The 13380-nt window shown below is 37.2% G+C and overlaps 2 protein-coding genes across 5 annotated transcripts in view; one reads left to right on the top strand and one right to left on the bottom strand.

The window, feature by feature from the left end:
• The window catches only part of LOC124787633 (transformer-2 protein homolog alpha), a 55421-nt gene extending 46949 nt beyond the window's left edge, over positions 1 to 8472 (bottom strand). For all 4 annotated transcript variants that reach the window (XM_047254398.1, XM_047254396.1, XM_047254399.1 and 1 more), the window contains exons 1-2: positions 8315 to 8472; positions 7218 to 7369 (exon numbers count right to left, since the gene is read on the bottom strand). In XM_047254398.1, coding sequence (XP_047110354.1) covers positions 7218 to 7369; positions 8315 to 8329 — 167 coding nt within the window. In that variant the 5' untranslated portion in view covers positions 8330 to 8472. The remainder of the gene's footprint in view (positions 1 to 7217; positions 7370 to 8314) is intronic.
• Positions 8473 to 8801: 329 nt separating this feature from the next.
• On the top strand, positions 8802 to 10350 carry LOC124787632 (26S proteasome non-ATPase regulatory subunit 11). Its single transcript, XM_047254395.1, has one exon. It carries the CDS (start codon positions 8841 to 8843, stop codon positions 10104 to 10106), a length of 1266 nt encoding a protein of 421 aa, XP_047110351.1. The 5' UTR covers positions 8802 to 8840; the 3' UTR covers positions 10107 to 10350.
• Positions 10351 to 13380: the final 3030 nt, after the last annotated feature.

A 13380-nucleotide genomic window follows, 5' to 3' on the forward strand; every position in this document is an offset into this window, starting at 1 on the left:
GACCGTATCTCACACGCGGCGGGCGATTCAATAATCGTAAACATTATAAAGTAGCACAGCGATGCGTACACGTCAGCTACAGAGCTGCAACTTGCATCAGTGTGAACGGGAAGGATGCCAGCAAGTGGCGCGGTGGCTTGTTGCGCCTTCCGTGCGAACTACGGGACTATACGTGCGAACGGCCCTTACTTAAAAAACAACACTCGTATTCTTATGACACTTCCAGTTCCTACACAGTGTCAGAAGACAGTACAATTTGCCACTCAATGTATAGAGTACAGTAGTGTGGGAGAACTTCTGTTCAAAGCACAATCGACTGGTTTTTAGCAGCTACGGTGCAGTAAACATTAATGATAGGTTGTGTAAATCTGTCTATATGTTGTTGCTTAGTGATTAAACAGTTGTGGGAGAGGATAAGAAGAGGCAGAACAGTTTACGATATGTTTTTACAAAATTTTGTTGTGGAACAATGGCCACGTCACCAAATAAATCTATCAATTTCCATTGTACACAAATGTCTTGCAATAACCTGCTGAAAATTGAGATATGTATCATTATGGTGTACTTACGCAGTGTGTGAAATTTGGTTTGGATACCACTTGTTCCTTTTGTGCTACTACACTTCGAAAATCCATGTTTTTCAGGTAATATTTCAAATTTTTGTATTTTCGTGTGCACGTAACTCAAGATTTTGACTAATACAGGCATGTTCAGTTCTGTGTTGAGTTCAATGTCATACCATCCGTGATGAGCAACTCTGTGACAGACTGCCTCCACAGTTGTGGCAACACCTCCAGGAACAGATATAAAAATGCAGTAAATGAAGCAGGCAAAAAGGAATACAAATGTCTCAAAAATGAGTGACAGGAAATGCAAAATGGCTAAGCAGAGATGGCTAGAGGACAAATGTAAGGATGTAGAGGCTTATCTCACAAGGGGTCAGATAGATACTGCCTACAGGAAAATTAGAGAGACCTTTGGAGAAAAGAGAGCCACTTGTATGAATATCAAGAGCTCAGATGGAAACCCAGTCCTAAGCAAAGGAGGGAAAACAGAAAGGTGGATGGAGTATATAGAGGGTCTATACAAGGGCGATGTACTTGAGGACAATATTATGGAAATGGAAGAGGATGTAGATGAAGATGAAATGGGAGATATGATACTGCGTGAGGAGTTTGACAGAGCACTGAAAGACCTGAGTCCAAACAAGGCCCCTGGAGTAGAGAACATTCCATTGGAACTACTGACTGCCTTGGGAGAGCCAGTCCTGACAAAACTCTACCATCTGGTGAGCAAGATGTACGAGACAGGCGAAATACCCTCAGACTTCAAGAAGAATATAATAATTCCAAACCCAAAGAAAGCAGGCGTTGACAGATGTGAAAGTTACCAAACTATCAGTTTAATAAGCCATGGCTGCAAAATACTAACACGAATTCCTTACAGACAAATGGAAAACTGGTAGAAGCGGACCTCGGGGAAGATCAATTCAGATTCCGTAGGAATGTTGGAATACGTGAGGCAATACTGACCTTATGACTTACCTTAGAAAATAGATTATGGAAACGCAAACCTACGTTTCTAGCATTTGTAGACTTAGAGAAAGCTTTTGACAATGTTGACTGGAATACTCTCTTTCAAATTCTGAACATGGCAGTGGTCAAATACAGGGAGCAAAAGGCTATTTACAATTTGTACAGGAAGCAGATGGCAGTTATAAGAGTCGAGCGGTATGAAAGGGAAGCAGTGGTTGGAAAGGGAGTGAGACTGGGTTGTAGCCCCTCTCCGATGTTATTCAATCTGTATATTGAGCAAGCAAAAAAACGAAGTAGGTATTAAAATCCATGGAGACGAAATAAAAACTTTAAGGTTTGCCGATGACACTGTAATTCTGTCAGAGACAGCCAAGGACTTGGAAGAGCAGTTGAAAGGAATGGACAGTGTCGTGAAGGGAGGATATGAGATGAACATCAACAAAAGCAAAACGAGGATAATGGAAGGTAGTTGAATTAAATCAGGTGATGCCGAGGGAATTAGATTAGGAAATGAGGCACTTAAAATAGTAAAGGAGTTTTGCTATTTGGGGAGCAAAGTAACTAATGATGGTCAAAGTAGAGACGAAACAAAATGTAGACTGGCAATAGCAAGGAAAGTGTTTCTGAAGAGAAATTTGTTAACATCGAGTATTGATTTAAGTGTCAGGAAGGCGTTTCTGAAAGTATTTGTATGGAGTGTAGCCATGTATGGAAGTGAAACATGGACGATAAATAGTTTGGACAAGAGGAGATTAGAAGCTTTCGAAATGTGGGGTTACAGAAGAATGCTGAAGATCACATAACTAATGAGGAGGTATTGAATAGGATTGGGGAGGAGTTTGTGGCACAACTTTACAAGAAGAAGGGACCAGTTGGCAGGACGCATTCTGAGGGATCAAGGGATCACAAATTTAGCATTGGAGGGGAGCGTGGCGGGTAAAACCAGAGGGAGACCAAGAGGTGAATACACTAAGCAGATTCAGAAGGATGTAGGTTGCTGTAAGTACGGGGAGTTGAAGAAGCCTGCACAGGATAGAGTAGCATGGAGAGCTGCATCAAACCAGTCTCAGGACAGAAGACAAAAACAACAACATTTCAATACGCAAATTTACTTTGAGTACCCGTACTGTAGCATCTCATGTTTGGTTATTACAGCATAATGTTGTATGTGCTGGAAGATGAAAACATGCATTTGAAATTCAACTAACAGTTTAAACTAGCCAATGGCATGGAAAATGGAACACTAGGTTTCAAATAAATTAACTGTCTCTGCAGAAAAGAATAGTAAGAGGCAAATTGCTTTGGTAAATTGACAAAAATAACTTCATTGTTCTGCAAGGTGATTAATGCTTGACTGCCAAAAACACAGAAATAAAATCAAATCAGAAAACTTAACGAACAACATATTTGAGGCTTCCATAATTAGTTGTATTTATTTTAATTCACTTGATAGCTCCAAGCCACAGACTTCTATTTTGTTTTCATTTGACCTGAGAGCTGTGAATGAAGAGGAAACAGCAAAATCACTAAAAGTAAAAAAAAAAACTGATCACATGGGAACTAATCCCCTCCCCACTACAACTCCGACTTTGCTCATGTGTGAATCTGTTGTGTTTGGCGTGCCGGAAAAATTGTTCCGGGTAGCATCTGGCTGCTTGTTGCTACTGCTGTTCTGCTGATAACAGCTAACAGCAACACTTCAAGTAGCCCAAATTGGGACCAGGTACTGCTCACAAGCGACCGAAATGTGCATGCGTATGAGTATGAGCCTGCAGGCAACTGTTCAAACAAACCTACTGTGTACAGTTGTGACATCACACTCACCATAAGCAATTTATTGTTATTGAAGAATTTCACAGTCTTCGTCCTAAAGCCTTTGAAATGATTTGCTGTTGGCAGATACTTGTGCATGCACTGTGCTTCACTGTAAATGGCCCTTTTTTTGCAATTTAATTTTTATTTTGTTTCTTTTGTATTGTTTATGTTTTATGGCCACAGTATTATTCTGCAGTGGCAGGCTACAGTAAAATCCTTTGTCAGAGTATCAGGTCTTACCAGTCAAAACACCCCCAAATGCGTATGACTCATTTTAGGTGCACTGTGCTGCCACCTACAGCCAGGTACTCCATATCAGCAATCTCAGTAGTCAAGACATCATGAGAGAGCAGAATGGGGCTCTCCGCGGAACCCACGGACTTGAAATGTGGTTACGTGATTGGGTGTCACTTGTGTCGTATGTCTGTACGCGAGATTTCTACACTCCTGAACATCCCTAGGTCCACTGTTTTTGATGTGTTAGTGACGTGGAAATTTAAAGCGACAGATACAGCGCAAAAGCGTACAGACCGACCTCATCTGTTGACCGACAGAACACCAACAGCTGAAGTGGGCCTTATCGTGTAATAGGCAGACTTCTATCCAGACCATCACACAGGAATTCCAAACTGCATCAGGGTCCACTGCAAGTACTACGACAGCTAAGCGGGAGGTAAGAAAGCTTGTATTTCATGGTTGAGCAGCTGCTCATAAGCCATACATCACATGCCGGTAAATGCCAGACGACAACTCCCTTGGTGTAAGGAGCATAAACATTGCACAACTGAAAAGTGGAAATAATGTTGTGTGGAGTGATAAATTACAGAACACAATGTGGCGATCCGATGGCAAGGTGTAGGTCTGACGACTGCCCTGTGAACGTCATCTGCCAGTGTGTGTAGTGCCACAGTAAAATTCATAGGCGGAGGTGTTATGGTGTGTTTTTCCTGGAAGGGGCATCCACCCCTTGTTTTGCATGGCACTACCACAGCACAGGTCTACACTGATGTTTTAAGCACCTTCCTGCTTCCCACTGTTGAAGAGCAATTCAGGGGTGGCGATTGCATCTTTCAACACGATCGAGAACCTATTCATAATGCACGGCCTGTGGCGGAGTGGTTGCACGACAATAACATCCCTGTAATGGACTGGCCTGCACAGAGTCCTAACCTGAACCCTAAAGAACACCTCTGGACTGTATTGAAACGCCTACTTCCTACCATGCCTCACTGACCGACACCAATACCTCTCCTCAGTGCAGCACTCCATGAAGAATGGAGTGCCATTCATCAAGAACCCTTCCAAGCACCTGATTGTATGCCTGCGAGAGTGGACGCTGTCATCAAGGCTAAGGGTGGGCAAACACCACACTGAATTCCAGGGTTCCCAATAGAGGGCGCCACAAACTAAGTCATTTTCAGCCAGATATCTGGATACCTTTGATCACATTGTGTATCACAACCACTTCATTATGGATACACTAGGTGTAAATCTTTGGAAACTAGTTCCTCTGTTTCACGCGATTTATTATGTTCCTTTTTTTGTTAAAATATCAGCATACAAATCCAGAAAAGGTGAGATAATATACAAAGTAATTGTGCATAAAAACTGATTAAATACTACCTCAGAGTGAGGTAAGCCTACAAATTTCTCTTCAACAGAAATTAGATTAACTATTACAGGGGTAAATGGAAAAACTGGTAATCCACAAGAGTATTTTTGTGTTTCTCTGTGTATGTTTGGCTCACACAAGAGAAAAATACTAATACAATAATGCTGATTACATGCAGCAAACAGTATGTTTAAATGATAAAACATGGAGCTTCTTGTTACGAGCATGTGGTGCATTCAAACACACAGACAATGTAAGCATAGGCTTCCATGGCACTTATGGCCACTACAGCAAAGGGCATTTTTGCTACCTCCTGAATAGGGGGAGAAAAAAAAAAAAAGTTTTGAAGAGACAATTATCCTCATCTGAAATTGTTTGCCACTGGCAGAAGTAGGCAAGTGAGAAATGGACAGCAGTTATGACACAGCCTGTTTACTTGCTGCCAAGTGCCATCTGAAGCATGTCAGTACTCTGTACCTTTGGCTGTTGTGGCCTCTTGCATGCCAGAAGACTTTTTTTTCTTCAATCAACATTAAGAATTCATTGCTGCTAGTTTCACAGCAATTTAAACTGCTATTACTTTCTCAAATAACTGCAAGATCAGAAATGGTTACAGACATTATCATCCAGTTGATTGTGGCCAAAATAAAATTTATAGTAGAGGCTTTTGACAGGAATCACACTTTAAATCCTTCCCACCACTGTATACTAAATATGGCATGTGGTGTCACACAAACATTTCAAGACATCACTTCTCTACTACACACAAAGTGCAAAGAACATTCTCCAATTTCATATGAATGAAACTGTAGTTTTTCTCACAAGAGAACTTTTTTAAATGAGCTCTATAGCATACACCAAGCTGTGTTAATTCTGCTGACGAAGTTTTACCAAGATTTTTAATATAAATGGCGCAATTTGTGTTGCCCACATAAGAGAGATGTAGCCTGAAGAAATACGGAAGAGAGAAACTGCAGAGCTTTATACAGGTTTAACAATAAAAACAATTTAGATGGTGCACTTCCTGAAAGAGTCATGACAAAGGAGAATGACCTTTCAAACAAAATGGAAACATTTTTATGCCATTTATCAGACCCAGGTTCTCAAGACTGGAGTACAAAGATTTAGCTATGCACACTAGAGAATTGTGTCATTGACATTCTCATATGTTCATTTTATTTTCTCACAGCATTAATCTCATTTTGTTATGTCTGAAATAAATAAGTAGATAAGAAAAACTAATAACCGGTTTATCTATAAGCCCGGAAAATCCGTTTCCTGTAGTGAAACCACATGGGCAACTGCTTACGTACTTGATGCACCAATGGACCATCATGGACAAAATGATCTTGTATTAGAAAACTTACAACATTCCAGTTTGGAGTAGACGGTAGTGTGATATACTCAGAAGATTTCCTTCACATAATGTGTTCATCTACCTTCAATAAAAAAGTTTCCTTCATGTTGAAAATTCTGTAATATTGCCAGAAAATGCATTTTTCCCATACATCTTAATTTGTTGCTGTATGTGAAATTAAAATTTAAACATAGTGCAACTCTTCCAGAACTCAATGATGCCAGTTCCTTATTTGTACACTGAATAATGTATCTGTTCGAGTGAGCTGAATAAAGGAAGACTACATATGTTCTATGCAGTACGTAGTAGACATGCCAGGAATCTTTCAAGGAGAGGTGGTGGTGTGACAATCCCAGAGAAATTACAGTGGCAGGTTGGGAGTTCAGCATTCCGAAGTAACAACTCTCTTCTCAGCTACCGTTTAATCACAGTTTTTCGTCACTGAATATATTAGAATTAATATTTAAATACTTGCAAGTTTTGAAGTATGAACTATTTTAAACTGATTTATAAAACCCAATAAAATTAAATTCCCATGCTCAGTTTAAAACAATTCCCTATGATTTCATAAAACTCTTTAAATTCCACAGGACTGTCACTCTATATACTTAGCACCTGTTCTTTGTAACTGTAAAAGGCTCTGCTACCAATTCAAAAATCACATGAAATTAAAAGCATTTTTTTTTTTTTGCAACGTGAAATACTTTTGAAATTATTTATTTATTGTTAATTAAATATTTAACGTACATTGCAGGGAGCATGCACAACACTGTCCACATGGTGAAAAGTTCATTACAAATTAAATAACCAAGGCACCATATTTAATTTTCCTATGTGTATTTTGTCTAATAGTTTCTTTCATGAAACAAGATTGAAGCTATACAATACGCCAACATACCTTGAGCGAGAATAAGATTTTCCTTTATGATGTGATCTGTGTTGGCTGTATGAGCGAGAACGGCTCCTTGATTGTTCTCTAGAATTAGGTGGTGTGGGGGTCTTATCATTAGCCGGAGGGCTGTGATTAGATCCGCTATGACTTGGGCTATGCTGCACACAAAATTGCGAAAATATGAAAATGTTGTAAATGTTTCACGCTTAAGAAGTATTCTTACATTAACATACAATATTGGACCCATCAACATTAGAACAATGCCACAAAATAAATCACTTCACTTACACAAAACAAAATACAAACACACATACAAACTGAAAAATTCTTGGGCAACTTTCAAAAAAATTATATACAATTCAGATTATTAATTCATCACTAAGAGAACAAATTTTGGCAAGACATACTTGAACTCACATAAACATTTCATTTTGTGTACTTGTTATATGGTGCCACTCAAGAATAAATTAAAAGAGCCATAACGTACATAGTTCTTTCACCGTCACGTTGACGCTTTAGATGAACAAAACTATAACAACAAACCAGTAAACTGTGATATTTAAAAAGTAATCACTAAGTTTGTAGAAGTTGAACGAGTGAAAATGCAATAAATAATCAGATTTATATTTCTCAATTTTGTAAACAGTTTTATCAGCGGAGCAGTTTATAGTTACTCAATGCCGAGAAGCTATCACGAAAATGGCGCGTTCTGCACATTGGCGTCCTCAACAAAAAAACTATTTGTATTCATTACGACGGTGTTAAATTTCAAATTGTACTGCGACATCCAACAACAAGATTACTATCAGCTCTGATTTTCTTGCAAATATAAGTACTCAATGAATCTGCCGATTCAATGAAAAGTTTACAATGCATTTAAATAAAAGACTTCCAACGTAACTGCAAATACCGAAATATTACTTCTAAAGCATTGTTCTACCTACGTAAATAGCACCAGCCAAAAACAAAATTCAGAACTATCTTACAAATATGTATATTGATCGCATGCTACTCACGATTTACCTTAACGCCGGGCAACGCTGAAATGTATGCAACCAAAAATAGATATCTCGCAAAATGAGTACATGAGCCAGCTAACTCACCTCCCTGTCACTCATGCCTTGGAAGATTTAACTCGTACCAAAAAATTCTTGCTTCGTACATATAACACAATTTACTAAAATGGCGTCCTTTCAATGCCTAGCGCGCAATCCCAAAAAGTTGCACCTTCCGTTGACTAGCAACGGCAGTATTCACCAAAGACAATCGCCACCGGATGTAACCAGTGTTGTACCTATAGAAAAAACGATTTCATACTTAATTCAAAAATTAAATTATATTTATTTGATAAATTTTAAGGCACACATAGGTCTCTGTAATATTATAAATATTATAAAAAAATAAAATTTTTCAATAAAGAATCAGTTTTGCTTTAACAAAAATAATGCTAAGATTAAGAAACGTACTGGTTCCATAACGTTTAGTGATAATAGTACTCTCTAGTGAAGCTATCATCGAGGAACAATGCAATCTTTACGAAAATTGTACTGGCATTATCCATGATGTACACAACCTTGCCAAAGATTTTCATGCGATTTACTCTCTGATGACAGAGCGGTTCTAGCCAAAATGGCTGGTGCAATGTTATTCGAGAGGGCTCGTGCTGTTTCCAGCACAAATAGAGAAGAAGGTATTGATTTGCTGAATAAAATTGTGCGGGATCAAGAAATTGCCGAGAATGACGAAGATACCATCCGAGTTAAGGAGCAAGGCATCTTGCAACTTGGTGAGCTGTACAAGAAGGAAGGTAAAGCTAAGGAGCTTGCTGACCTAATCAAAGCAACTAGGCCTTTTTTAAGCCATATAAGCAAAGCCAAGGCAGCAAAATTGGTGAGATCACTTGTTGACTTTTTCTTAGATTTAGAAGCTGGCATAGGAATAGAAGTGCAGTTGTGTAAAGAGTGTATAGAATGGGCAAAAGAAGAAAGAAGAACGTTCTTGAGGCAATCGCTGGAAGCTCGGCTCATAGCCCTGTACTTCGACACTGGCATGTTTTCAGAAGCTTTATCTCTTGGATCTACTCTGCTAAAGGAGTTGAAGAAACTGGATGATAAAAATTTGCTTGTGGAAGTCCAGCTTCTGGAAAGTAAAACATACCACGCTCTAAGTAATCTTCCCAAAGCACGAGCAGCACTTACATCAGCAAGAACAACGGCAAATGCTATTTACTGCCCCCCAAAGTTGCAAGCATCATTGGATTTGCAGTCTGGGATTCTTCATGCTGCTGATGAAAAGGACTTCAAGACAGCATATTCTTACTTCTATGAAGCATTTGAAGGTTACGACAGTGTGGAATGCCCAAAAGCGTTGACAGCTCTCAAGTATATGTTACTTTCGAAAATAATGCTGAACAATCCTGAAGACGTACATCAAATTATAAGTGGTAAATTGGCGTTGAAGTATGCAGGCAAGGATATAGAGGCAATGAAGTCTGTGGCCCAAGCAAGTCACAAGAGGTCACTTGCTGATTTTCAACATGCTCTTAAAACCTATAAGAAAGAGTTAGAAGATGATGTGATTGTGCGTGCACATTTAGGAACATTGTATGACAATATGTTAGAACAAAATCTTTGCCGTATTATTGAACCATATTCCAGAGTTCAAGTGGAATACATATCTCAGTCTATTAAACTCCCAATGCAACAAGTGGAGAAGAAATTGTCGCAGATGATCCTTGACAAAAAGTTTCATGGTATATTGGACCAAGGTGAAGGTGTTCTTATTGTGTTTGAAGACACTCCAGTGGATAAGACATATGAAACAGCTCTAGAAACAATACATAGCATGGGAAAGGTGGTGGACACTTTGTACCAGAAAGCAAAGAAACTGTCTTAATTTCCATGTGCTATAGATGTAAATTAAGTTCTTCAGATGTAAATAAAAATCAGTTTTTGTGAACGCAGTTATGTTAATTTAATTCTTGGTTAAGCATGTTACATTTACATTTTTTATTGTACCCCATCATTCATTGTCTTGTTCATTCTTTGTTTGCTACAGTGTAACAAATTAACTGTTCTAAGATCACATGAATTCAGTTGCCTATGGGAATTTTCCAATAAATAACTTTTGTATCTCTTCATATTTGTGCTTATTTTCTTCGACTAATAATGTGAAAAATACAGACAGGGGTATATGGTACTGTGCGACATATTTCCTACAGTAGCCAGGCATTTTGATTGTAATATAGATAATTCCAGCTTTTTTTTCCACCAAGTTATCAAATTAAAATGCAAATTGACATAATTGCCGCTCATCATAAATTAATTACACTTTATACCAGTAATTCTGTTGTGCTTCTGTCCTGTGTTATGGTTACAGGTAGAATAATTTTTTGATAGGTAGAATTTGTGATTGTGACTCCATGAGAAGTATAGTAAAATCATTAGTGTTATGTTTTTAAAATGCTTTTCATACATTCACCTCAAGGCATTCTTTTAGAGTATTTGTGAATATAGCATGCTGCAGGAACAAAGCCTGCTGGTGTTTCTAAATACATTTTCCATGCTAGATTTTCCATATTCAGGATGCCTCAGGATGGTATTGTTGAAGTGTCAAGTCTTTATTAGCGCCTTGTGCTTGTATTGTGGTTTGTCAGTCTTGGACCAAGTTTTTAAATTGACACTTTGTAGGGATGAACTGAGGATCTCTCGCAGAAGAATATTTAGCTCCATTGTTGGTTCATGATTTTACACTTATTTTGTGTTAATGATATTTTCTTATTGTATTTAGCAATAAATATCCCAAGATATTCCCTGAGGGGTTATAGAGTGATGATGATCTAGATACTCCTGAGCTGTAGTTTGTATATTGACAGTTTTTTGTAGTATGGTATGTTTCCTTAGACTATTGTTTCTTAAATGCAGTTGAGGGTGGAGTTTATAATCATATATTATGTTCTCTGTTGGAAAAAAAATGTGCTAAGAATTAAATGCCTATGAATTAGTGTTGGCACTTTGTCATAGTTTCATAAATATATTTCCTCGGTGTTGTTTGTTATAATTAATACATCCTCTTTCCATTTGATGTTTTCACTATTTCGTACATACAACTTTTTGTGATTTAGAGCCACATCCAGAATCTGAATACAATCTTAACTACTAGTCAACATTATACACGACTCGTAGAAAGTATAAATTCAAAACATCAGAGAGATGAAACGCACACACTGTGTACATTCATTCCATATTCACTAAAAATAGCTTTATCATCTCATAAGCATGTAAATACAGAGTGATAGAATTTGATAAATGTAAAGATAAGAAAAACATGCATTTACTTGTCTGCTTGGTGATGGTGTGTGTGTTTGATAATTATTTTTTGTAGAACTGTTCTGCTAATGCTATTTGCCTACCCCCAAAATATGATGCCCTACATTACAATTGGCTATAAAGGAGCTATGGTAGATTGTCTTTCTTGCGTCCTTAGAAGTAGCACAGAACAATATTTTCATTGTGAATTTTTTATCATGTTACTGTGATAGCTGATGATAGTCCCTCCACCCCCACTTCCCAAAGCATCTGTCATACTGGGACAAATTCTGAACCTAGTGTTCATTATGCCCAAGTTTATTCAATAACAAGCATTCTAATTTATGTAAGGTACCAACACTCAGGATAATTTGTTCATTTGTTGCAAACTCAATGAGTACGGGTGTATCACTTGAATATTCTTGATATTTAGGGATAAATTACTATATGAAACGAGGATTGGGCCTAGAATGATACTTCACAAAAGGGTCATTCCATGTCAAGTCACCCAGGCCTTGACACCAACCATGTCAGATTTTGATGAAACTTGGTACAGTTACTTCTTTTATCATCCTGAAAGCACTTGTAAAATTTTTTTGCTCTATCTCTTATAGTTTTTTATATAAATTTTTAAAGTTTTTAGATTTGGCGTTGTTTCAGCAGTCGGAAATCGTAACTTAAACGTGTCCTCACAACTAAAAAAAATTGTATATTAAAGAATACTCAAGATATCAGTATGAAATTTTGGAATAAGTTTGTGTATTTTATCTAAATGTTAAAAAAATTACCATAAAGATATATGAAAACCTTCCAAATGAATAAAAATTTACAAGTTTTTTTTTTAGCTAATGGATGTTTAGTTTTACAAAAACTGCAATATCTTGAGTCTCAGACCTGATAGAAAGCTCAAATTTGTTTTAAAATACTCTTAATTGTATAGGCTATTAGATAAAAGAAAAATTATGTTGGCTTTTTAACCTGTTTAATAGTTATCTAATTTTTAAAATAATATTAATTATATTTTAAAAATAAAAAGTACCAAGTGACTTAGACACCGAAAATAAGTTTTTGTCTTCTTCGAGTAACAATGTACGCTTGGATTTTGTTTTGTTACTCCTGTGTTTTGAAGTAAAAAATTATTACAGTGTTAAATAGTGCTTGGATAGTATTTTATTAAGTTTATTCAAACTTTCAGTAAGTACTGTTACTTAGTTTACAGAGATTCTTTTCCAATATCCTATAAAAGTAACCAGAACAGTAATCAGACCAAATGTGAAATCAGTATGTCAGATATTCAAACCTGTAGCGTAGGGTTATTTAAAAAATCTGACTGTTTTTGAACAACCTACACACCTTCAAAACAGTTACAGCTGGTATCTGAATTGAGCGAGGAAGAAAAAGATTTGATCCACTTACGATCTGGAATTAATATGTGTGAATTTAAGAATATATATTCATACCACAGCTACTACTTTTTAAATGTTTTTGAAAAGTATCAAACAACATGTGTAGACCCACTAAAAAAACGCAAAAAGCCCATCAAAAAATCGTTGAGAAGTGTAGGCTTGGATCTTTCTAAACAATTACCGACAAAAAATATTAGCATAAAACCTGGACAAAAGTTTTGCTCAACATGCCGTAACTTTTGTGAGGAAAAATAAAGAGTTGAAGTCAATGAAAGTGAAACAGATGATGAAGTCATGGTTGAATTAAAGGATTTTGATGTAATGATTTCTCTTATGAAAGAGAAGATTTCATCTGTTAGGAGGTCTAGAAAAATCCAGATTCTGACCTTGGCTCCAGATTCTTGGAGTCAAAATAAAGTGATGAAAGAATTTAATGTGAGTACATGGTGCGACAAG

Source organism: Schistocerca piceifrons, chromosome 3 (genome assembly GCF_021461385.2).
Source record: "Schistocerca piceifrons isolate TAMUIC-IGC-003096 chromosome 3, iqSchPice1.1, whole genome shotgun sequence".
NCBI lineage: Eukaryota > Metazoa > Arthropoda > Insecta > Orthoptera > Acrididae > Schistocerca > Schistocerca piceifrons.